The following is a 25,660-nucleotide window of genomic DNA, read 5'->3' as shown; positions in this document are numbered from 1 at the left end:
AGAAAGGCAGCTCTGCTTGTTCCTATACTAGATCTTACTGCATTGATTTCATTAACTAAATTAGAGTTACATCCTAATCCTTTAGTAGATCTTTAAGAATCCTACTCCAGGAATACTACTACTTCCAAGAGAAGCCTAGCATTAGCTTGGTACATCAGGCGTATCTGACGAGCAATGCCATTGCTTAGACAGTTCCCACCTCCCCCAAAACACAGCATTTAAGGATAGCAGATTGCTTTAGGACTACAGAGTAGTCCTGTCTTTAGGAGTCACAGACAAGCAAGTCTAGAAAACAAGCACTCTATAGTCTTCATCGACTCAAGCATCAAGTTTTAACTTCTCATGGAAAGAGTACTGATCATTACGGAATTTACACTATTTCATTGGAAGATACACCAAAAGCTTCAGTTGGGCAAATCTTGTGAATGACAGTTGATATTTAACTTCTAAAAATTCAGTTCAAGTCTGTCAGAGTTATCAAGTACTTCCCCATCCTGAAGCGACTTGAAGTGAAAACTGAGTCAGAGATACTTAATGACACTAATTATCAGAGCCACATGTTGGAGTTAAGTGCACAGCAGACCAAGTTAACTCAAAATTTAGCTATAAAGCTATTTAATAGGTAGTCTAGAATTTAGTCGGAGCTTGTTGCCATTTGGGATTTCTGACCGACATGGCATAGTTCTAGGATTCAGGCTTATCCTATTTTAAGACACTGCCCATGGTCAGGCAAATACTACTGATGTGGATTCTGCAACTGGTAGACAGGGCGGAGTCTGCAAGTGTTTCAGTCTCTTAGAGGGCGAAGTCTCTCCCCAGATGGACTGAAAATAAGTGTGGACATGGACAGACAGACATTTGACAAAGCCCGTACCAATGTTAGTAGCAAGCAGACAGTCTCAAGGCATACACCACAGTGACTCACAAGCTTTCAGTGTTGGAAAAGCACCTGCTCTTACCTTGGTCAAGTATTCCTTCATGACCTGAATAAAGTAGGGCATGGCAAAGTCCATGATGTTGTGCCTCCATGCCGTTTCCAAAACAACATCTGGCCTTAGGAGGTCATAACAAGTGAAAAGACAAGCACCAAAGCATTCTCTCTTGTTCTCCTGCAAGAACCACTGCAGCAATTCTTCTGCCAACTCAGTATCTTTGGATTCTGAAGCATACTGCATTGCATCCTACAACAGAACAGTCTGTTTAGCCTCAGGTGCCACAAGTACATTCATCGACACGGATCAGGCCTTTAACTAAGCTGCAATCCATTGCTGACATTAGCAGAGAGGAGGCATTCCATAACTTGTTTCCAATAAATCTTTCCATCTACCACCACTAGCTTCCTGGATTAGCAACAGGCACCACCTAGTGGTATCCAAAGAGATGCAGCTTGACTAGGAAGCCAAGGGATTCCACATTTGAGAGTCTGTAGTCACTCGAAAGGCTCCAAATAGGCTAACTATGCTAAACCAAGTCTATGAAGCGGTCTTACCTTATACAGTCTGTCTTTCTTGCAGAGTTCCACACTCTGTTTCCAGCGGTTGTTTCCTTTGAAGAGATATGCAGCAATTCTTCGAAATTCTATCAGTTCATGTTTCTCCAAACGTTGTGCAAGCGAAATGTTGTCAAAGTTGTCATAAGCATCTATAGAAGTCCTAAGAGCCTGAGTTAAGTAAACAAAGTCATTCACACCTCACACACAAAATTGCGTTCTCAGTGATGTCAACGTTTTAGTATGTTTTAGTTCTGTGTTCCTACTCCTAGCAAGATAAAAGTATTCTAGCCGGTCCTGCAGAGAGATCTAGTTCTTTTGGGAAGCTAGTGTTCAACACACACACACACACACACACGGAGTTTAGAGCATTCAGTTGGTACTTTTCAGTAGTGATCGCGGAGGATAAGAATCCCTGCTCTGCTGGCTACACAAACGTTAGAATAGCTAGACATCATAACTGTTCAACCCACTAACTTCTTTGCTTAGTACCCACTGTGTTTGCAACAAGAGTTGGACGCTGCACTCGTAACAAAAGTAGCCAGTTTATCCCCAGCAGGAATGACCCAAAAGGTTCCTAGAAAGCCCCTGGCAGTTCTCCCCTTAATCACTGGCTAGTTGTTCCTAGTTCAGATTGAAGTGGCAAAGAACAAATACTTCAGGAACGTAAGTCAACAACAAGCAGGTAGAATCTACCTGAAACTAAATAAAACCTACGTTTCTAGACCTTACACAGGTAGACCTAGAATATTAGATTAATACTGACTCAGAAGCAAGCCTCAGCAGAGCCATCTGAAGCTCAGGAATAGCTGCTACTATTATGAAGCATGTAATAAGCATATACAACATGCAAGCTGATATCTGCTGTTAGAGTATTTTACCGTTTCAAGACGGGACATACCTGGTAGTCTTCTTCAATAATGAAGAGGTTGTTCAGGGACTCATTCACCGACTTGTTGTTGTGATTCTGAACTGAGCGCAAGTAAGGCTTAACCAGTGGTAGCTGTTTAACCTTCAAGAAAGCAAGTTGACAGATTAAGTCAAGACAATTCATTACAGAGGTCTTGTAGCTATTCAGCTGCCCCATGGTGGGGGATGCTGGGCATTTTAACACACTACTACAGCTCAGGACTCTTCCAGTTGCAATCCTTCCCTTTAGTCTGGACAACGGCACAATTACCTTTGTGAAGAAGGTGACAGCACGAGTGTGGTCAAGCCGAGGGGACAATACCATCAGCAGATCATTGAGCAACAGAGGTTTAAATTCCAAATAGAATTGAACTGCCTTGTAATATAGCTCCACATTGGCCACCTACAGAAAAGTAAGGATGCATGTTTAGAGCAGGAGCTTGATTGTAAAGGAACAGAGATGAAACACGGACCTAACCTTGGATATTCCTGTGCTACTGAGCCACGCACCTAAGATTTATAGTTGTCTTTAGAAGTCACAGTAGTTGACTCGTTTGGAAATTATGCAGCACTACAAAGAACCCGGAAGAATTCTAAGCTGGCTGCTAGCAAAGGTGAAGAGCTGAAGCGCACATATCAAGAAATTTACCTCCTTTCACCCCAAAGAAATACCTTAGTGATGATATCTTTGAACTGTCCTTCTTTCCAGGCATCAGTTGGGTGATTCATCATTGTGATTATAGCATTATCATATTCTTCATACTTATCGTACAAGAACACCAGTTCAGCCCAGAGATGGGCTTGTTCTGCAGCTCTCAGAACCTAAGCAAAAGGCATATTAGAAGTTCCAGTTAATATACACGGCTACCAGTATCCATCTGTGCTCAAGCTTTAGCGCTACTCATAACCTCAGAAGTTGTTACTGCAAAAGCTCGTGCGCGCACAGTTCAGACAGATGCATTTCAAGTTTCAAGCTTAACAGGTCTGCCTCCTTTCACCTTTGGTATGTTGACTCTGGACCAGAACAGTTCCAAGTGCTCCCTCATCTTCTGTGGCTTGAATTTGGAGTACAGAATTGCTAGCTCTGTAAACATTCCCATATGTGCTCGCTCAAGTCCAAGCGCTGCTTCCAACATAGTTATGAGCTCCTCAAAGTAGCCACGATCCTAAGAGATACACACAGTTAGAGAAGTTTCACATTAGGAAACAACCTGGCCCCCAAGCAGACTTCCAGTTTTGGGCAGAGTTGCCACTAGAAACATTTAGCTTTGACTGCGCAAAAGGAGTCAGCTTAATTACCTGGTAATAGTTGATTAGCTCTTCCAATTCATCTGCATGTACTACAATATGAAGTCCACACATCTGGGCCAGGCGGAACTCTTTTCCATCAACACAAGCAAAGCAGACCTAAAATTTGATAATTGCATTACAGCTTATAAAACACCTTCTGAAAAGGTTAGCACTTTGAAGTATCTTAACCTATTCAAGCAGTAAGTTTACCTCTTTCCATGTGCGAGTACTGTTTGCTTTCCGAGCACCATCTACAGCTGCCTGGTATTCACCTAGGTGAACTAAAGTTGAGGCCAAACGGCCAAAGTTGGACACGTTGTTATACAAGAGCTTAGCTGCTTCGTACATCTTTTCATCGTAACAGCGATCGCCAACCTACAGGAGAGCGTAACCAAGTTATTGCTGCAGCTTTTCAGTCAGGCTTACCTAAAATGTGTACAGTTCAAGCCATTTCCGTTTTGATAGCATCTTTAAGGCCCTAAACCGGCATATTCAAAGAGACAGAAGTCCCAACATCCCTTGGTTGGCAAAGCCTAAGGATTCTGCTGTAGCGATTCAGGAAAACTGAGAAGCGGTCTCACTCACTTGCTGGATGTGTGCATTGTTAGGCCCATTGATAAACTCCTCTAGCTCTGCTAGACGGTTCGTTTTAGCAAGAGCAAAGATTAATTCCGTCTCCACATATGATTCTCGGGCCTTCTTGCGTGCCATCTGGAGGTATTTCACCAGTTCTTCCCAGTTTCCTATGGAATAAAGATCAGGATGCTTACTTTCCACAACTGAGCTCACTTACGCTTAAGCTATACTGCCAACTCAGCCTAATTTTACTTAATGTTTCTGCAGACGTTCCCCAACAATCAAGGCTAGCCTTCATACTAAGTGTGCACTAAATTAGATGAATAAGGTACTCTTATGACGGGCCTAACAAAGTCAATGATGATATTTAACTTCATGCAAAAACCTCTTGAGCAGCAACTGCTCTGGCAGAAGCCTCCAGCCAGTTAAATTTAGTCATAAGGCCACCGATTATCTGCAAAAAGAACATAATATCTACTTCCCTTCTTGTTTAGGGCAGTTTTTGAAGGACTAGATTACTGCTGCTTACAGTTCTACCAAATTCGATGCAATCTGAACAACAGACCATACAAGAGAGCTGAGCACCAAAAGCAGAGATTCAGATAAAACTTCAGATAGGTCATACCGCTGGCATTGGCCGCTTGAACAACTTCCATGTACGAGGAAGGATCATCTGCTTTAATATAGGAGTCAATTGCTTCCTTTACCATCCCTTTCTGAAGTTGTGCTTTAGCAAGCTGACTCCACACAGCAGGCTCATTGCAGCGTTCAGCAAACTCATAAGCACGATCCAGGTTTCCAATATGCTCTATTAATACCTAAGAAAAGGTTTACCATGATCAGTCACTACCAGTAAGTGTCAGTTTTACATGAGATCAACACGTGCTTCATGTTAGTTCTCCCTCTTTAGTAGATCCACAGTTGCTTCTAAAGCAGAGGCTATTCTACGCAACTCATGCAGTACTACTGATTTTATGCTCAAAGTCTCACATACTAGAGGGTTCAACACACAAGTGATGTTAATCCCATTGAGTAGTTTTATTACTAAGCTACAAGTCTAGAAAAGGCTTGGTTGCCTTGCTAAATTAGTTTTAAGTCCTGAAGTCACAAGTCAAGAGCAAAGTCCACATGCGCCTCTGGATGCACACATCAGAAGGTGTTATTATAGACCGGGGTTTTAAGATACCTGTACAGCTGATGTGTTGACATCAAACTTCCTGAAGATAGCAAATGCCTCCTCAAAGAGCTCATTACTGATAGCTATATTTGCTATGTCTGGAGCATCGTAGTTATCCAGGCGATTGATATACTCCATGACACGGGTACGATCAGCCTTAATAGCTGTAAGAATGAGGAGGTTCTGCAGATTTCTAAACAGACAAAAACACGAGCACGTATCAAAGTAATGGTCTCAAGAGATTCACCTTCTCCTCTGGAGAGGGTGTTAGTTTGATTGCTATTCCACGTTACAGCAATTTAACACCTATACCGTACGTAATTTCAAGCTTCCTATGACTTAGCGTTGACATTACACACCTGTGTTCACTGAACACAGAGTTGTCAAGAACAATCTTCTCCAGCAACTCAATGAGCTCATTGGGAAGATCGGCAGTCATGAAGGCCTTCACAGTAACGGAGACTTCCTCAGGGTCCTGCGTCTCTGACAGTGCAGTCTGTACAACCTACGGGCAGAGACAAGCCATTGACAAGTCAGGTAAGTTAGCCGCAAGCAAATCAAGTTAGGACAGCACAAGCATTTATTGTTTTCTCAGTTATACCTGGTCAATTAGTGGTCTTCTGTAAGGGTTGCTTTCCAGTAGTACGCTTGCCCATAGTTCAGGGTCTTTACGGCGAACTAAGTAGCGGGAAAGGCTTTTGAAGAGAGAGTTCTCGTTGCACACCTAGTGAAAGGCAACGTTTATTCAGAGTGAAGTCACAGCCACCTGAGACTACAAGTAGATGAGCTAATTGTACCGCAACATCATATAAACCCACTTGAGATGCAGGCTAGAAATCTCAGGCTTTAAGACTTCCATTAATCTCCCATTCTAGGATGCCCAGGGAAGTTACCATTTCTCATTAAATTGTAGAGGAAGATTGAAATAGCTACACATTCTACTGCAAGCGAGCTCATTTAGTGTTTATTAGGAATTAAATGCTGTTGTAAGTCGTAAGTCTGAAGCATCTATCTCCCATGATACTTTGGTTAAGATTTAACTTGAGAGAGTCAGCTTCCTTGGCGTACATACATTAATAAGTTCCAAGTCGCACTGTCCACGCTCATAAGCCACACAGGCTAGGTGAGGGTCTCTCTTCTCACAGTACTTGCCAACAACACGACTATCGTAATAAGGATTCTCACGCAGGAATCTTTCTGGGTTGTTGTTGCTATCAATGTATATTTTGGCCAGCGCATTGTGAGTTGCAGGCTCCTCACAACCCTCGTGAATTCTTGCCTCCAGCCACGGCAGAAGTAGTTTCAGCCTAGAAGGAAGGAGGTTTTGTATTAAAGAGGTTGAGTGAATATGTAACTATCCACTGCACAGTTCCTTTGCTGTGGAGGTCAGCTTTAGTATAGGAAGGAATCTGTAAAAAAAAAAATCAAAGACTTATAGAGAAGCAGAATGCAGGTCAAAATGGAGTAAAAGACTATAATGGTATAACTTCCTGACAGTATTCCATGAAGCTCATCATGTGCCATTATCTGCAGGCTGCTCAGTGGAGGTCCCTTATCAGACAAGGATTAAAGTAGTAAATTTGCTGCTTACTAACCCTAAGGCAGCTTTTGGTATTTGTCAGTACAAGGCTTAGCTATGCAATGAGGACATGCACTGAGTGGGCGAGCAGTGCAAGACTGAGAAAACCTTTCAGAACTAACAGTTACCAATTTGGCAGTGTTGAGAGACTTGTAAAAGTTTAATACCTGTTTCTTTTCTCCACCTCTGCAACAAGTTCATCAGTCGAAAACTGACCTCTCACTACAAGGATAAGGTTCTTTATCACATCTTCAGAGCAATCCACATCAAGCAGTCCACCAATAACAACAGGCAGACGGCTTGGATTCACCTAAAGAGGATTCATTTAAAGTAGTCAGTCTGTTGTCATGCAACATAGGCAGTCAAGGCTTGCTTCTTGAAGTTCACACGAAGGCTTCTCCGTTCAAAAGGACCTTGTTTTCCTACTCTTGCTCCTAGACTCCTGAGGTCCTGCATAAGCTTGAAAGGCAGTTCTCCAGTCAGCAGGGGTTCACAACTCAGTTTCAGCGGCTCACTAATGCTCAGCCCCCAAGAAAGACCTCCCGAGCAAGCTGATTTGTGTTATGCCCTTAAAGGAAGGGTAAAGGAAAAAGTCCTTTCTAAAATGCTGGAAGTTAAAGTTATCTTGAGAACCTCGTAGTTATTATACCAAATCTTCCTCCTTTAAGATAAGAGCACTAGCAGGCTACTGCTCCTACTTGACTGGAGAACAAATAAGAGATTTGACTATCGTTATAAGGGCCAACTTACCTAAGGCCACTAATAGATACTTAGATGCCTGGCTCAAGTATGATGCCGTTTACCAAATACTTGTTCACAAACGTTACAGCTGTAGCTGCACACAGTACAAAAAAGTTGACAGTTTGACTCATTAAAGCCAGAGAACCAATTGCAACTTACCTTCTGTACATAGATCTCAATGTATTTTTGGAGATTATTTCTGTACAAGTACAGCACCAAGTCATGAACAAAGTCAAAGCGATCACACACAATGATGAGGGGTAACTGGTCAGTCAGTTTTGCTTCCTATAAAGAGGAAAGCTTCAGTAACTGGGTTTGTCCGTTTAAGCATAAGAACAATCACTTAAAGTAGCTGAACTTAGAAAGCCAAGATTAGGACCTCCAAAATATCGACAGCTTATGGTTCAACTTATTTTTTGCAATATGCAGCAAATAGGAGAATTCGCACCTACTTCAGTACCTACAGAAGAAGTCTTCTAAAGTTTACCTCTGGTCCTTTTCATGGCAGGGTCTACAGAATTTTACAACACAGTACAACTATTAAAAGTCTAAGCTATAGGTAGCATTTTTAGTTGCCACTGGTGTCTGATGTGCAGGATTAGCACTCTGGGATTTCAAAAGGAATTCAACCAAAACTAGATTAAGTTGTGGATCATAATGGAAAGCTTACGTACAGAATTGACTTCAAGTGGCAGGTGTCTTGGGACAATACTTTCTAGCTACACATTTAGAGAACAGCGCAAGAATCAAGCTAGTAGAAGTAGTACTTAAATTGCTAATCAGATTAGCTATCTAAAACTGTTCCAACTTGGAGCACAAGATTACGCTAGTTACAGAACAGAAGCTTGACGGAGGTGGACAGCATTCTAGGTGTGTATTTCAGATCAGTTATTTGAGTGGGCACATCCCAGAATATAATCCTACATATAGAAGTGATGTTTAAGGAGTTTACATAGGGAGGCCTATACTGGGAGATTTACCTGGTACATGTCCTGCACATTCCAGACAAGGAACAGCACAAAAAACAATAGTTTTCATCAGGAATTTGATAGCTGGATAACTTATCTTAGGTGGCTCGATCATTTTATATACCTTACACCTCAGTGACACCAGGTTATTTTCCCAGAGTTTTTTCATTTGAAAAGTCTTGCCATCTTTAGATGCGAACAGCAAAATCCAAGACTACGCCATGCAACTTACAGACATGAAGGCAGGAAATGTTCCCAGATAAAGTTTCCCCCACCCACGCCGTTTCTAAAATATTTCTAGAAACATTAGCAATGTTATTTTTATCCTGTAAGCTCAGCATTGACAATAGACTACAGAATCTGAACTTGATTGCACCATCTTTTTCTGCTCTTTAGAACCAAGTTTCAGAGATGCTCTGAGTTCCAGCAATTTAGATTGGCTGGCATCCCAGCAGAGCTCAACTTCAGTTCACCTGGCTGAAGTTTCAGGAAGCACATGTGATTAAAATGAGCGAGGAAAGTCAGCCCTGAATTCAGAAAGGATTCCTGGAATTGTCACTATTCCCATACAGTTTCTGTAGCTGCTCAGTTGAGGCTGATTACAGTTTAAGTAGGTTTATTTAAGCTATGAACTCATTCGGCATCACGGTTATTTCCTCAACCACGAGGTTACTTTGTTTCCTGCTTTTTAGTAGACACCTGTAACAGAAGTTCTTAGGTAACTTCGTGTTATTCCAGTTTCAGAGTTCAAGTCAAGTTAGCCTCATTAAGAGCAGTAAGGAATTTATCGGTCAAATTCTCAGTTTTCCATTTCTAGATATCGTTCCAGACTTGGACTCTGCTGGAAGGTACTGCCAACATGCTAGATACCTCTGTTTTAAGAATACAAACGGATCCTTAAGTTAAACAGGTTAAGGCTCATCTGTACCTCCACAGAGCTGTCTCACTTCACTGGTGATGCAGACCATGTTTACCAGAACCCCAACAGGCCAAGACAATCCACCGCTATCCAACCGTTACCTTGAGGAAGTTCTTAACACGTTCTGGATCATAGCAGTTGCTTTCCCTGCAGATTCTTTCTACTTCTTTGATTTGTCCAGTCTTGCATGCAGCTTGAATATACTTGAAGTGCACATCTGGATCCTGGCTGAAGTTTACAATAGAGCCCAGGAAATAAAACAAACCTTGGGGGAAAAGAGTCAATATGTTACTCTGCTAGTCCTTGATATGGATCAACATATTAGCTTCTGAGAAAACCTGCCCAATTATGGACTACCTGAAAATTTGAGGTTGGGCTACTGCAGAAACTTGCTTCTATTTCTTTCAATTCTCTGCAAGTATTGCAATTTGTTGCACAAAGGCCAGGCTGCAATACCGCAAACAACAGCGGGCTCAGTTCAGCTCAGGTACAGAGTAGCATGCTATATCAGACATTGATAAAGCCTGATGCATCATCAGTTGCCACAGATCAGTTTTGTTAAACATCCAGCATGTGCCTTCCATATGCCCCTAGACAGGAGCAAGGAAAAGTTTAGAAAACCAAAAGTGGTTGTGCGAAAAAAGCTACTCTTACACAGCATGCTTGCTCCTGTGAAAGGTGCAACGGCCGCCTGACACAAGCCACAGAGCTTGTGTCAAGTATTCCTATGGCTTCACCTTTACTCCTTTAGGCATATGACATCTTATTCCACTAACCATTCTCCATACTCCAAAAATTAACGATTATGTTGTCTCTTACTCTTTCAAGGTTTTCTTTAAAGCTCAGCAAGACAGTGTTCAGTCATACACCTGCAGAGATGTGACTACTGAAGTACCATCATACTGACTGCACTATATCTTGCTGTTCTTAGAGAGATGCAACAAATCCTAAACCCAAAGGCTACACAAACTTTAGTGATCATTTTGGACAAAGGAAAAGCCAGCAGCCTCTTCAGTCAAAGTACTAACTTTTGAAGTTGTCTTCAGCTCAGGAAGTTCTTTGTTACATTTCAGAAGCCTGAAATACGCAGTACCAAACCCTGGCACCCAACTTAAAGAGGGATTAAGATTTTGGTCAGATTTTGAGACATCTTTGAGACCTAGGGAGTTAAGCTCAATATGACTTTCTAGGTTCAGCAGATAGACAAGCTTTCATACACACATGAACAAGCATTCCAGTGAGGTAAGCACTAACTCCATTTGCTAGAGAGAAGAACATGAACTTACCTTCAAAGCTCTTGAAAGACTCAAACAGCTCTATAAGTGACTGTGTTGATAGTTGTTCATGATATTTTGAAGCTACCTGGACACAAATCTGCAGGTTCTGACGAATGTTAGCAGATAACATAGCACGCAGACACTCCAGAGAGTCTTCTACTGATAAGGAGCCAAAATAATTCACCAACCACTGCAGAGACACGTAAGCCATTTTAGACCCAACTAGAACACATACTCCAAAAATCAATGTTGAAACAGTATCAATTACAATCAGAGATACATTAATTTTATACCTCAGGATTGAGAAGATGAGTGTGAACTACCGCACGCTTGATGTCATACAAGTCTGTGAAGTGTTCTAGTGCTCTCTGCAGCAAACCAGCTTTCTCACACAGTTGAGCTATGTGAGCCCGATCATAATGAGTAAACATTTGGTTTCCCAAGATAGCATCCGCAACCTAGAAGGAACAATTGAAAAAGTTTCATTTAGTTCCTGAAGACTAAATCAGTTTTACAGCACTATCAAAGCTCAGTGCTCAGCTCCCCCTAAACAGGGCCCTCTAGATTGAGGGAAACTATTTCAATCGTAGCAGAGAGGCCAAAAATTAACAGCAACTGCCACACCACTTCTGGGAAGAAATCAGCAGAAATTAAAGCATTTAAAGAAGCGTCTCTTCAAGTAAAGCGTTTAAAAGTCATAGTTTCACAGTTTAAGCAGAAACGTTTCAGGGATTTAGCCATTTACCACTGCCATCTGATGCGGACCACAGTCTAGTTTTGTGGCCAGTCTAAAGACAATCCTGATCTCATATCAGTTTAATTTTGAAAGCATACCTGAGGTGCATGCATGAGATTCATCTCAAGTAAACGTGTCTGCAGGGGACCTTCTGAGGGACGATTATTCTTCAGTGCATCCAGCAAGAAGGCTGTACATTGCTGAATTAGGTTATATTCCATAAAGACATCCACAATCTGTAAGAAGATTGTTTTTTAAATTGGTAGCTAAACAGTGTCTTAATGCCAGCCTTATCACATGGGAAGCTTTTGATTAGGAACTTGAAGCATATTTAAACAAAGTAACACAAAGTGCAAGCTTCCACTAAAGCTAAACCCGATTTACACTCACATTACGCTAAGCTGCCGCTTAGCATTCTTAAAACCAGGCAGAAAACATGGTCTCAGTGAGGTAAACCCAAACTCTAGTTTGAAATCTCTCTGGTGTTAGAGTATGGCTCCTCTTGCTAGTTTACGGCCTTGAAGCTAAGGCTTCATAGCAATGAAATTATTTACTTGTGTTATGTCTGCAAGAGGCTCTTCATCCTGAACAAGCATTTGTGCAAACTGCTGTCCTTGATCGGGGCTAATTCTCATCACATTCCTCAGCAAGAAAATCCAGTCTGGAGTATATCCAACCTGCAGAGATAACGAAGAGTAGTTACTCAGCAAGAGTAACAAGCATTGTTCAAATACATAGCTTGGTAAAAACTACATAGGGAAGCGCAAAAGGATACACATACCAAGTCTGGCAAGGATCATTAATAACAACCTTAGACCAAACTATGTGCTATGCAGACCCTCAGATGCCCAGTTACTTTTAGCAGACTTTGGAACACAGAATAGTTATTCTTGAACATAGGACAGGAATAGTAAGTTAGTTTCCTCTCACCTTCTTAGCATACAGAACAATCTTCTGGACTTGTCCCGTTTCAGCAAAACACTGGATGACTTTGTTCGGAACGTTGGCTCTTAGATAGACGCTAAGCGCTAACGTAGGGTCTACGGACTTCACAAGGTCTCCCAGCTCCTCCGAGCACTCCAACTGTTTAGAGATGCACATACAGTCAAGTCTACACTGACAGTGCAACACTGAAACGTGTTATTACATTCTCCCCCATTTGTCTTCCTTTTGGACTTCCCAGCTTGATAGCTTTATCTGACTCTTTCAGCACTGATCTAGCTGACTCCTTCCCTTACGTTGTTCTGCAAGTCAGAAACGTATTTGTAGGGCTAACAAGAACTAGGTGATCCAACATATCAGCATGTTTCTTCAGCTAATTACAGAAGTTTAGCCACAGCCTAAAGTATATGGAAGTCAGTATCTGAAAAAAGCCTGAAGTGGTTTGGGAAGGAACAATAGCCTCTCAGAAGCCTTCCATGCAAAGCTCACCCTGCTGTAACCTTAGATGGAATTAGTAAAGTTGGTCAAGTGTCTAATCAGTTCTTTTCCACCAACATGAGTCAGTTACAGGTGGACGAACATTTGGTTGTTAGATCAGACTAGTGCATTGAAGAGAGTTTTCCCTTAAAAAAAAAAGGGCTGCCTGTCAGTTATGTCCCTCCACAGCCCTAAAGGTAACTATCCCAAATTTACCTTATCTTCTTTTAACCATTTTTCCAAGAGCTGTTTGCGTCCCTGCTGAAGCACTGGTCTGCAGAGTTCCAGGGACTCATACTTATTCAGTTGCCCTTGGTCAAGCAGAATGCCAAAATACTGCAGTAAAGGGGAAGTCTGTCCTGGCTGAGCTGGAACACTCTGGAATCGGCGTATGGTGTCTGGAGTACGCAGGATTCCCTGCCAGAAAGAGATGCCTGTTAGCGTTCTGTTCCACTGTTGTGACTTGGCAAGAGTTTATCCAGGAGGCTAAACTAGAAATGCTTTCTGCAGCAACGTTATGTTTTGCCAGGCCAGAATAACAGCCAGAAGCAGCATGACTGAGCATCAGCTCCGACACTGCTTTTGAGAAGTGCTACAGCAGCCTGTTAAACTAGTTCCAATAGGCAATACAGATCTTGGTTCAGAGAACTGTCCTACAGAATTAAGATGCCCCACCCTGTCCCTGCAAGCATGTTCTTCTCATCTGAATACAGCCTCAGCTGGGGGCTGTCCTCTCACAGGAACTTTGCGTATCTTTGCAGGGATTAAGATGAATACAAAAAGCATTAAATCATGCAGTCATCATTTCATCATTTATTCCTTTCCCCCCTGTGGGCTTCATACAAGCTTTAGGATCTTCCAGCATACAATGAGTAGTACAGCGTACAGGTTCTCTGCAGGTACATTAACAAGTACTACGTTAGCGGTACTGAGATTCCGGTCTCGCCACTCACTAAATTCAGTGAGCTCTTCTGAAGCACAAAGGTTAAGCTGCTGCAGTTCAATACTATTTTCAATGTTAGTGCATTACCTTTGGAGCGTTAGCTGCCACTTTGGCTGCCTCCGAGTAGTTCCCTTGTGCAAACAGTGCATTGAATTTTCTGGCAAAGAGTTCCTCAGCTCCTGCCAGGTTGTTGCGGACAGCCATTCGTAAAGCTAGGTCAGGATTCTGCAGCACATTTGTGATATAGGGAATAATATTCTCTTCTTCCACACACACTGATAGCACCTGAATAAATTAACAAGGAGAACTTCAGTTAATCCATACGTAAGAAATTAGCCAAGTGCCAAGCTGATCTCTAAAAGGGAAACTACGGCCTGCATAGAAAGCTCTTCCGTCCCTTGATAACTGCAGGGTCTTACCTTTTTAACCTAGAAACAGATCTCTGGCTGAAAGAACCTCTACCATCCAATTACTGCACCAGAACAGATGAGCCCCTGTCCCAATGTGACTAAGTATTTACAGAGGCCAGAAACACAGGGATAAGTATTGCGCTTCTGTAACCCGTACTCCAGCGTTTTAAATAACTTATTCTAGAGGATGAAATGGGGACAGGGCTTCTGACTAGTATTACTCAAATTCAAGCAGCAACAATATTTGAAATCAATTCAGTCCAGAAGCACAGTAGCACCATGTTTCTAGACTGAGACACAGCTAATTTAGATGCATATGGAGATACAGTAACAAGTTCTTTGGGGCTCACAAAGTTAGGAGATATCACTAACATCTACTTTTAGAGAAGACAAGAGTCCCACGTGATGGTACACGCTTATGCCTTTCTTAAGCAAGGTATTCCCAATTTGAAGAGGGCTTGTCTATTTAACTATCAGCCTTCAAATATTCGGTCAGACACGAGACGTGCCAAACAGGAAGTTAATGTATCTAAGACTCCAATTAAAGTGTGCTCTTTAAGAGGGTATTATGTGCCTAAAAAAAGAGGTATATTCTAGTTCTGTCCTCAAGAGTGGAGAAGCGTTCAGACCTCATGCCCACCACTTTGTGAAAACCAAATTCTCCAACTTGGGTTCTGGCTATGCAAGAAACTAGAAGCCAGACAGGCTACACTCCTATTTCAGGTATCAGATACTACATGTTCTTAATTCTGTTATTCTGTCTCGTTCATCTCTAGAAGTTTTTAGACACTGACATGAATACCCTAGTGTATCAGTAAGGGCCAGTGGGATTGGCTAAGCAAGGGGGTTCCTGTCCAGGCTTCCTTACTTGTCCCTTTCTGTTGACTCCTATAATTCCAGCTGTTGCTTCATGCTGTGCAGTAACAAATATGGTCTCCCCACTGATTCTGTTCATGTAGATACAAGTACCAGTCTCAAGGTCATACAAGTGGATATAGCCATATTTTGTTATCAGAAACACCACATCATGCTTGTCACTGATCTGCAAGACAAGAATAGATTAATCAGATTTGGTATCGGATAAAATGAGTAAGTGCTTCTGAGAATCAGCGGACAGTTGTGCCATTTCAGTGGCACAACTAGTACTAGAATGCTGTTTCATTTTTACTGAATATTTCAGCAGAGCGACATCACAATAGAATCATGTTTTAAGAGCTTGGAAGATAAAGATACATGGATATTTGTTCCATGAATAAACATAAGCAGCATTCAGAGAGAGCTGAGGCCCACACCTTGACTTAACACTACTAGAGTAGGAACAAATGCCTGCCTACGAAGTTAAACCACTCAGGCTAGAGTCAAGCCTTGGTTTTACACTGACCACCCAGCTTCCAGCACCCTGCTACACAGTCATACCCACCAAGAGAAGCTACAGACTTGTTCTTGTGCTCATTTTGCAGATCTCATACCTGCATTGCAACAGGAAAGTCGTTTTGTGCTTCAGGAGGAAAGAAGACATCCACTGCTTTCTTTGGAAATGGTTGATTCCCTGTTGGGGGTGTGCCAACTTCAATGATATGCAACTGTGCAATAGATAAGCTTATTAGTTCTTGCATACAATCTATGTAACAACATATCCAACACAAAGCAGCTATGGCAATTTGTTTACTGTTGAGACTTAATCCCAAGTTTATGCATGCAAAGCATGCTTAACAGCCAGTCATCTTGAACATTGTCACAGGCTAAAGGTATGGCATACAGTATTCTTTCTGTTCCATAAGTGAGAGGAGAGGAGAGGAAGAAAAGGGGAAAAAAGTGTGACCTTCAGTTATCTCTAGCTGCTTAAAAGTTTAAGAATTCAGTTAAGTCACTTCTACTTACTTCAACAGGGTAACACTCTTCAGAAACAGTTTAGAAGATGTTTCTCTGAATCTAGTTTTAGTTCTACTTTGTTTCACTTTTTACTTAAAGTAGTCTATGGAATTCTGGTGTTGGCACTAGTTTGTTAGTTAGCCTTGCAGCACTAGCGTTTAAATTTTTTCATCCAATAATTTGAAGATAACTTAACCCTTTAAGCTTCACATCGCTTCTTCTTTAAGCTCAGCTTTATAATTTTTCTTTGATGCTGATTAAAGTCACATCCCTCAACTAGCTAATTCATTTGCTGCTCATGACATGCCACCTCACTTCATGATTTGAAACAGATTCCTACAAATCAGGTAGTCCCTACTGTGAAATTGTACATGCCTCGACAGACACATACGTCACAGGTGTAACATCCAGCATGCACTAAGACAACTGGTTTACCTGGAAGCACGTAACCAGAGCAAGTCATTAAAGATTACAGCACATTTAGAACCAAGTCTTACCTTACCCCCAGCTTGCCCTCTTACTGCAAAACAGAAGAGAGTGGATTCTTCAGCATTTCCTTCCATCTTGAACTGCGCAAAGCTAGCTGCATGTCCCTCAATTGGTTGCGATACTTTTCTATCTACAGAATAGAGCTGCATGGCTCCCACAACACGATTTTGCTAGATAAGACAGAACAAGAGTCAGGAACAGAAGGCACTTGGCCAGTAGTTTCATGCAGGTTAGCTTCGGTAAATACATTGTCATATCACACTGAAGTACCATGACTTCTGTAACAGAGGAACCACTTTAGACTCTTGACAACGTACTAATGTTTATACTACTACTGTAAAGGTTTCCAGTTACACTAACTTCATTATTTAAAGGTTTACAAGCATTTACATTCCTAGTAGTGTTTTAGGAAAATCTTTTCGGTTCTGCTCCCAGAGAAGGAGAAAAGCAGCCAAGTTCTGGGCCTTCTACCCTGGATCTCATTAGCAGTAAAGTACCTGGGCAGATATGCCAGTTAGCAGTAGCCATTTCTGCTTAGCATCAGTACGGTAGTTGATGATCTGGCAGCCAGCAAGACTAGAATGGCGATCAAACATTTTCACTGGCTGAGACTCTCCCTCCATGCTCCAATGGTAGACTGCATTATCCGTTACAAGAGCAACGGTATTCAGAGAAATCCACTTCCAGAAGGTGACGTCATCTGTCATTGTATGAGCCTTCATTTTACTCTTCATTTCGATGTTAAATATTTGAAGCGTTTTCCCAGCTAGAAGACACAACATTGTTAGTCAGGTTGCAGTTTCCACCTGTTATTTCAAGCACTGGTTAAAAGCAGAGGAGCTGCACTATAACATTGAATTCATGACTTCCTTTTAGAGAATGCCACTGTATATTGGCTGTATCATTCAGCGAGCAGCTGTTACTTTTAACCAGGCCACATTCCTGGAGCTAATTTTACTATCACACAATTGCATAAATTTTGGTCTGAACTAGTCATTACTAAGCCACCTTAAACAGATGTGGAAAACAGCTTTTTACGAGACAAGAGCTTCAGCTTCATGAACAAGTTGTATGCTACTTCACATACATCAAATCTGGTTTGCAACACTGCTGAAACTCTTAGAAGTAGCAGAGCGCGCTATGCCAGGGTCACTAAAAACTAAGTGTCCACATTTGTTTTAAGCATAATAAAACACAAAATGGAAAGGTCAAGCTGACAGAGGGCTTTTGTAGTTCAGACTCATTAACTGGAACCCCTTAAGTTACACTAATAGGTTACACAGAACTATTGGCTGCAAATTGGAGACTAACACAAACTGTGCGAGGAAAGGAGTCAAGTGACCGACACGAGCTCTAGAAGGTAAAGAGTGCTTTGAGTTACACAGAACGGTGAACATATGCATCCTGAACAGCCACCTTCAGTCATTTCTACCAGAGAGTTTTTACAGTGCAGTGACATGGATGAAGATATTCCTTCCTGTTGAACGGACAGAGTTCTGACCAACTGCTGCTAGTTTTAGGAGATAGCTATTTAAGCACATGCTAGTGTAGCCCAAGAGGAATATTAAGAGATTAGGTGAAACTAGATGCAGGTCAGAACATCTGTTACAGTTACTAATTGTGTCTCCACTTGATGAAGTCACAATGCCATTTCTGCAAGTGTCTTCACTCACTAAGAGTTAGTTTAGTTAGAAGCCATCATTACTTCAACCAAAATAACATGCAGAGTCAGGAGTTCCTCCTGAGGTTGGAGGAGCACGCCTAGTATAGTGTTACTCAGGCTACAGGCTAGCAGTTTGTTTGCATGTCTAGTGCAGCTGAAGCATTATAGTCAAGGGAAAAGAAACTCAAGTAACATCTATCCTACACACTATGCAAGGCATACTAAGAGGCAAGAACTAGACTTAAGTTGAAAGGGTCAGTCCTGTTTATAAAAGGCTTAGTATCAAGATTACTGTGCTAAGTTAAGTGCGCTCTGAGCTCTTGAGTGAATTAAGTTTCTGAATCTTAAGGGATTCCCTTGTTTGGAAAGGCACCAAAACACCCTCCGGATTTAAAGCTTTTGGCCGTTTCTAACTTCATTGTTCAGTGTGCACTTTAAATCTGAGCCATTTGATTCTCCTTTCTCTTTTCATAAGACAGGACAAGTACTGGTACAATCAATTGAGATAACTCACCATCTGCACACACAAGAAAGCATTAAAGTTGTGACAAAACAGTAGCACAGTATTAAAGTCAAACTTTGATAACATTAGAATACATTTAGATCTTTATATTAGCAATATATGAGTTTCTAGAGTGCCAGAATATTTGAGGCTTCCTCTCGGAAGAGACCAACATCTCCGGAGGCTCTGGAAGAATGCTTGTTATTTATATTGCCAAAGATATGGAGCTAGCTGACCTTGTGCTCTATTAAATAGAAGAGTCTTCCACAAGTAGTTTTACTTTTCTTATCTCTGACTGATATTGTGAATATGCATACATTGGCGCACCAGCCTTCTTCCAGCATGGCCAAACTTTAAGGCCTTCAGAAACATTTCCTTCCTCCCCCCAATCTGAATATTCTTCTCTGTGCTTAATAGATCAGGTCTCACTTGCCCCTAAAAATATTCCAGAATAGAGACTCCAGAAGCGTCCTTAAAGCCTGAACTGTTCTTCCTGCTCTCCCTGCTCAGAAGCCATAAGCACTTTGACTGTGAGGCAAAAAACTCACCCAGATGATCAGAGAACTTGTAGCAAGCCTTATCAGAAATTTACTGCCCAGCTACTTTCAGAACTAGATTTAAGTTCCCAATAAGCTGTGGGAAACTGACAAGGGATCATCCCACACGAGTAGCCTGAGACTTAAGTCAGTCATAAACTAGTCTCACAGAAAGCTCCTCAGCAACTTCAAACGATTCTTTATCGAGAGTTCCATACCTTTTAATGCAATGACTTTACTGGCAGGGTTCATGATAGCACTGTCAGCTGAAATTGGTCTCCGAATAGGGTTGCTGGGGTCGTTCATGTCAATGATCACCACTTGAGCCTGTTCTCCCACTTTCTCTCTTATGCAGATGAATTTGTCAGATTCCATTGTCAGAGTGCTGAAGCCAATGTTTGCTGGGTTGATGCCCAGATTTTGGAGCTGAAAGACAAAAAGGTTTAGCCTTAAGTTACTACTACAAGAATAGCTACCAACAAGGCTTATGAAAGTTGCAAGAGACGCTAGGCCTCGTGTGTTTTTATATGACAAGACAGCCAGAAGCATGCTAACCATAAATGGCATGACACACAAGTTCTTGCCCATCTCCAATTAAGCTCAGCAGGCTTCCTGAAGAAGCCCTGCAGAGTTCAAGTACTTGGTACCTTGCCTTCAGGGTCTATCTGCAAGTTACTGCTTTAAGACCTCAAATTTTGAGCTCCTCAAATTGCTTACGGTACACTGAACTTGCATATTCCTGGTAACAGTGTCAAAGTTGCAGTTTGAACACTTATTCCTACCAGCTTTGCTTCCAGAGACCTAACTTATTCCATTTGAGCTTGGAAGCTATCACTGTTTCAAGCTTACTGCCACATGTGAGGCATCTGAGCTTTATCTTTATCCCTGCAGAGTTTAAAAAAATAGTAGAAATTTTTAATAGTAGAAATACAAAACAGTTACTTTGTGCTACATACAGATGTTCAACTTGTGGGTGGACAGGACGTACCTTAGGAACACAAGGTCAATCTTCCCACTGTTAGAGGGATTGTCACTTTTTTCTAACACTTCAGACATTTTTTCTTTCTAGGAGATTGTTTGAACTGCAAGCCCTTTCAAGTCATCTAAAAGGGCTAGATCTTTAAAGCCATTTTAATTTTACTGTACTGGTTTGAAGCAAAATGCTAAGTTCTTATCAGCTGTGCTCTGTACGGGCTTTGAGATGACCACGCCTTAGCCATTCTGTTGCAGCTTCCGATAAACAGGGTGTTTTACTACACTTCCCCTTTGTCCCGCCTTTCAGACGGCACATGCAAGGAAGAAGTAACATCTAAACTATGGCACACCATGTATTTTTATTAAAAAGGCTTCATAAAAGGCACTTCAATTGCTTATCTGTATGATCCAGAGAATCAAGAGAGTCAGATCTTAGTCCAGCTTAAGGTACATGCCCAAAAGCAAGTCAGTTTTAGTTTGCTGGTATGCTGAAGGAGAGGATTTCTTACAGTAGAAGATTCATCCAGTTCATAAGGTTCTAAAGTCACTCAGCATTTTGAAGTGCTTTGTCCTAAAGCACACTACTTCATTAAGTTGATTTTGCTCTTTCAGAGAGAACTTCACCCTTTGAAGTTCTCCAGTGGGGTCCAAGCATGTCACAAGTTTCCAATCCTATACCAAAAAGATTCAGGCTCTCTAATGCCTAAGGGCTCCTTTCATGCCCACATTACACAGTGAATTAATAATGATCTTTTAGCAACTCTTAGGTCCATCCAGCTTTTCTACTTCTGAAGAGTTTAAAGAGATAGTACGACTAGAAACAGAACACATTTAAACTCAGTTCTTGGAGGTAGGCATTAAACTAGTTAGCATGATTTTGACCAGCTGAAGCCATTCTTCCAAGGCCGAATGGCTACCTCTCCTGAAGCTTAACACAACAAATAAGTTTCATTCCAACATAGCTCCCCTAACAGATCCATCCATCTGACATTAAGACATCTGTCTCTTGTGAGAGTTGGCTAAAACACCTGGATTTAAAAAAAAAAAAAAAATTGCTCTTCACTTGAAGGAGTTTCCTCGCTTTAACGCTACAGCTATAGAAATCATACCCTACTTCATGCGTTCCCTTTGAGAGGGCAGAACTTTGTCACTTAGATTTAAGCGAGCGTTCGAGTCTCAGCGTCACAGAACATGACCACAGGTATCTGTGTAGCAGTAACAGCACTCCATCCTCCATTGCAGGTAGGGAACCAGTGTTTGCAGCTCTTCTTCAGCTACGTACATCTGAAATTTTCCAGATGAATCTAAGTTCAGATCTTCATTTCACGCCTTTAATCAGGCAGGGGTCTCCAGGCCAGAGAGTCTGCTATTTGCACACCCGCTAGGCAGGGCTATAAACAACCCAGTCACATCCCTGTAGGCAGAGAAGGTTTGAAGACAGTAATAGAGTGGGATAGATTTACTAAGATGAGGCATTCCCTTTTACTAGGGCTGTAGGGTTAACCAGTGCAATGTCATTTATCAAATGTCCAATTGCCTTGTTAATTTGGTGTAGTTTCAGAGCACTAAGTACTCTGCCTAGCAGTAAGTTCACAGCACTATACTCAAATTGAGCCTGCTAAATAAAAAGCAAAAATAAAAAAGCCCAAGAAACAAGTCCTAGCAGATGGCAGACCTCTTAGGGAGGTCTAGACTTAACCACTCAAAGTTGCTTAGAAACCGCAAGACAGATTTATCTTAATCATGACCAATCTCTGCCATCTGCTAGGAGTCACATCTGAGGCATTCATCCCCAGTTAGGAGTGGAAGACATAGCCCTTTTTAAATTTAAGACCATTTCCAATGCCTAGATCTTTCTTTGAAATGATTTAGTCAGTTGGCACTGGAGTGCCGAGGAAAGCCTGGAGAAGATTTCTGATAGAGGCGTGACCGTTAGGAGGTCTAAGTATACAAGTTTTTTCCGCTAACAATTTGTCACAATCAACAGGTCTAGGAACTAACTCTACTTTAAGTACTGAAACAGGAAGTTGACATTAATCATGACAATCTCTGCATTTGACTTGACAAAAGCTTGACCAGCCAAGAGAACGCCATGTTTCATTTGATTAGCGCAGCTAATAGTAACTATTCTTGGCGCCACTCAGATTTGATGCACAGAACTCTTAAAAGTATAGATTAATGCCTGAAGCACAGTTTATTCCCTTCCCTAAACAGGCTAAAGTTCAGATGAGTGAGGCAGGAGTGTTTAGAAAGCTAAACAAAGCAAACAGATACAGCTAAGACTACTATTACACAACATGACAGGAAGTATTTCTCTGGATGTAGTATTGAAATACTAAATGGAATAGTACTGAAGTTTTCAAACTCCAGAGTTTACCCCACATAAAAGACTGCAGGGCTCTGCAGTAGATTTTTTTCCCCTTGCTGGTAAGAGAAGGGGTATAAAAACCCAAATATTTAACACTGCACTCATTTAGGTCCACTAGCTTTCACCAATTCAAAAATAAGGTTTAAAAACTGGGAAAAAGAATCTTTAGATACTCTTAAAACTATGGTATGAAAAACACTTCTGTAGCATTTAAGTACGTATGAAAACTGAACTTGTTTAAATTGCTCACTCAAGCAAAGCTTAGTCCAAGTTATTTTACACTAACATTTGTTGGAAAGTATAGTTACAAGTCTCCTGAAAGCATGTTAAGAAGAAAGTGTTCTGTGAAGTTAGCGGTGGATGAAAGCAGAACCATGACATCGGCTGCTAGAGGGAGCAGCAATGTTCTTAGAGACAGAGTCTTGAAGGAGCTTAGCTAGAAGTTGGATAGCTCAGTCAATTGCATGCTGTACTGAACCATCAAGTTCTACAAAAACCTTTATCTGAATACTGTTAGAGAGGTGGATCTTTATAAAATACAGCAAATGAAAGTCCGATCAGCAAGAGCATGTTTTCACCGGAAGACGATCCAAGTATGTTCTTGTAATTTACCCAGAGAAGCTACCATTCAGTTTGATGTCAAACACACATGTAAAACTGCTGACAAAAATAGCTTTGTTGACCTCTTCCTGGAACATTTGCTTTCTTGTGACAGTTTGCTTAGCTGTCAGATTATTTCTCCTTGCCTACAAGGAAGGGCACAAAACTGCTGAGCATGCATTTCACCTCAGCTCTGAGGCTCAGCAGGATACAACCACTGCTCTTGTAGCCACAAGCAGCTGCTTAGTCTCTGCACAGAGACACCTTATCTACATGCAGCTAGAAGTCAGACAGTTGTGAAATGCCAGTAACAAATATTACTAGTCTTTCGGGACGCACAGAACAGCTTCCTTGATGTGCAGCGAGTCCCATTAGTTCTATCACGACATTGAGGTTTTACTTGGCTTTGGTTGAACAAAATAGGCACCAGGCTCCATTTAAGCTACTCATTTGCTCCTTATATGACACTTACGCAAAGCAAATTTAAGTTCTGCCAAAGACATAATTCCATGCTGATCCCTTAGATGGACAGGCTACACAGTTCTGTAACACAGGGGTCCCACAGCCAGTTAGCGGCACTGAAATACTCCATGTTTACTAATGCAAGGTAAGCATCACAGTCTGACACGTTAGGAAGTTATGTTTTCAACAGATAAGAGACTTCCATAATATTCAAGAATTTTTCTACTTCCATATCCTTCCTATGCTCTGCCTCAGCCTCAACAGGCTAAGGTTGTTATCCGGTCAGCAACTACTGATGTGCTGTGCAACTACTTCAACTCTAAGTTATAGTTTGAGACTATATCTGTTGAAACCTGAATACAGAAACACTGGTCACCGTTATTTATCTTTGGTTAAGTCACCAGATAGTCCCAGCACGAAGGGGCAAAGAACGCTGTTACCATGACAAGGAGGCCTGTTGACTTCAGTATCTGCTAGGGACATGCCGAGAGGACTAGCCCATACACTGCTTAAGTAATTGTGCCTATCCAATTAGCTGACATGCACATGCTTCAGGAAGTCTATATCCTTCACAGCCTTCTTTGTTACAGATTTTCCTCTATCTACTCTAAGAATACTCTAGGTTCACTGGTTTTAGGAACTTGGGTCCACTGAGCATCAGAACCAAAACAAACAAACAAACAAACAACACGCGCGCACACACACACACACACACAGTGTTTGGCACAGCAGCTTTGCCTCTAAGTCCTAACTTCTTAAAATACCAGTAAAGACTTCAGTGCTTCAAACTAACACTGTAAAAGAAGAGATTTAGTGTTTCAGGACATATTAAACTATTTTGCTGCCAGCACAATACATAGAAGATTTTATTGTTCAGTATTGTCATTGTTATAGTGAAGTTGCACACTTGCAAGCTTCGTAACACCTCAGCTGTCCAGTTTTATTCAGTTAGCTCTCCAGTATAGCTAGACATGATTCTGAGAGCAAGCCCAAGCACCACCACACTAGAACAGCATAGCAGCCACTCAGGTTTGCTTTATTAATGACCAGTAGATACAGGAACGTTTCTCCTAGTTAAAAGGGCAGTTCTATCTCAATGTCAAATGCCATGACTCTGCTTACTGCACAAGTTGATTTCTGTACCGTCTAACAACAGATTTTTAATACATTTGAAGTTCATGAAAGTATTTGTTAATGCTTTAAGTCACACCAGGGCAGCAGTGTGCCTAAACCAAGATCGGTTTCATATATTTCAAGACAGCATGGCAGTTAGTTCACCTCCTACTAACTCGTCTTGTTCCTTCTCATTCACCAGGAACTTATGGTATTACAAAAGCTCCACGCACCAGCCACAGTTAGCTGTTGCATTCTACTTTCACCCCTCAAGTACACAGAGGCGTTCAAGTTTTAATGACTCCATGAGTTGTTACCAGCAGCTAGATTTGCAATCATTCAATACACTGAACTCTGATCTCATACTACAAGCCCACTGAATTGTTTCCTCATGGCTACTTCAAATAAGAAATTTCACGATGAAGTTTTACGACAAGAGTCTAGTAGTTTTGATAGCATGGGAATCAAAGTTTTTCCTTGGAAAGTTCTAAGGAAACAGTTCCTCTACAGCATGATGTTGATGTTTTGAAGCAAAGCAGACTTCTACAATAGACAATACACAGATAAGAACCTGCATACTCGAAGCTACTCAGATTTTGGAGCTATGTAATACTACTCAGGCCTGACTAACATAAAACCTGCAACCT

The 25,660-nt window shown here is 41.5% G+C and overlaps 1 protein-coding gene across 2 annotated transcripts in view; it reads right to left on the bottom strand.

Moving 5' to 3' along the window:
• Positions 1-25,660, bottom strand: part of CLTC (clathrin heavy chain) — a 34,064-nt gene that overhangs the window by 5,111 nt on the left and 3,293 nt on the right. For both annotated transcript variants that reach the window (XM_068909725.1, XM_068909724.1), the window contains exons 2-30: positions 19,714-19,921; positions 17,292-17,560; positions 16,803-16,964; positions 15,903-16,016; positions 15,302-15,475; positions 14,111-14,308; positions 13,297-13,497; positions 12,592-12,744; positions 12,216-12,338; positions 11,760-11,897; positions 11,219-11,383; positions 10,935-11,115; positions 9,750-9,913; positions 7,921-8,046; positions 7,188-7,330; positions 6,514-6,748; positions 6,043-6,165; positions 5,801-5,946; positions 5,451-5,634; positions 4,890-5,082; positions 4,274-4,431; positions 3,899-4,063; positions 3,698-3,805; positions 3,397-3,564; positions 3,071-3,220; positions 2,670-2,801; positions 2,391-2,501; positions 1,490-1,660; positions 960-1,181 (exon numbers count right to left, since the gene is read on the bottom strand). In XM_068909725.1, coding sequence (XP_068765826.1) covers positions 960-1,181; positions 1,490-1,660; positions 2,391-2,501; positions 2,670-2,801; positions 3,071-3,220; positions 3,397-3,564; positions 3,698-3,805; positions 3,899-4,063; positions 4,274-4,431; positions 4,890-5,082; positions 5,451-5,634; positions 5,801-5,946; positions 6,043-6,165; positions 6,514-6,748; positions 7,188-7,330; positions 7,921-8,046; positions 9,750-9,913; positions 10,935-11,115; positions 11,219-11,383; positions 11,760-11,897; positions 12,216-12,338; positions 12,592-12,744; positions 13,297-13,497; positions 14,111-14,308; positions 15,302-15,475; positions 15,903-16,016; positions 16,803-16,964; positions 17,292-17,560; positions 19,714-19,921 — 4,785 coding nt within the window. The remainder of the gene's footprint in view (positions 1-959; positions 1,182-1,489; positions 1,661-2,390; positions 2,502-2,669; positions 2,802-3,070; positions 3,221-3,396; positions 3,565-3,697; positions 3,806-3,898; positions 4,064-4,273; positions 4,432-4,889; positions 5,083-5,450; positions 5,635-5,800; positions 5,947-6,042; positions 6,166-6,513; positions 6,749-7,187; positions 7,331-7,920; positions 8,047-9,749; positions 9,914-10,934; positions 11,116-11,218; positions 11,384-11,759; positions 11,898-12,215; positions 12,339-12,591; positions 12,745-13,296; positions 13,498-14,110; positions 14,309-15,301; positions 15,476-15,902; positions 16,017-16,802; positions 16,965-17,291; positions 17,561-19,713; positions 19,922-25,660) is intronic.

Source organism: Struthio camelus, chromosome 16 (genome assembly GCF_040807025.1).
Source record: "Struthio camelus isolate bStrCam1 chromosome 16, bStrCam1.hap1, whole genome shotgun sequence".
NCBI classification, from domain to species: Eukaryota; Metazoa; Chordata; class Aves; order Struthioniformes; family Struthionidae; genus Struthio; species Struthio camelus.
Note: the sequence above shows the minus strand (reverse complement) of the source record. Positions and strands in the feature narration are given on the sequence as shown.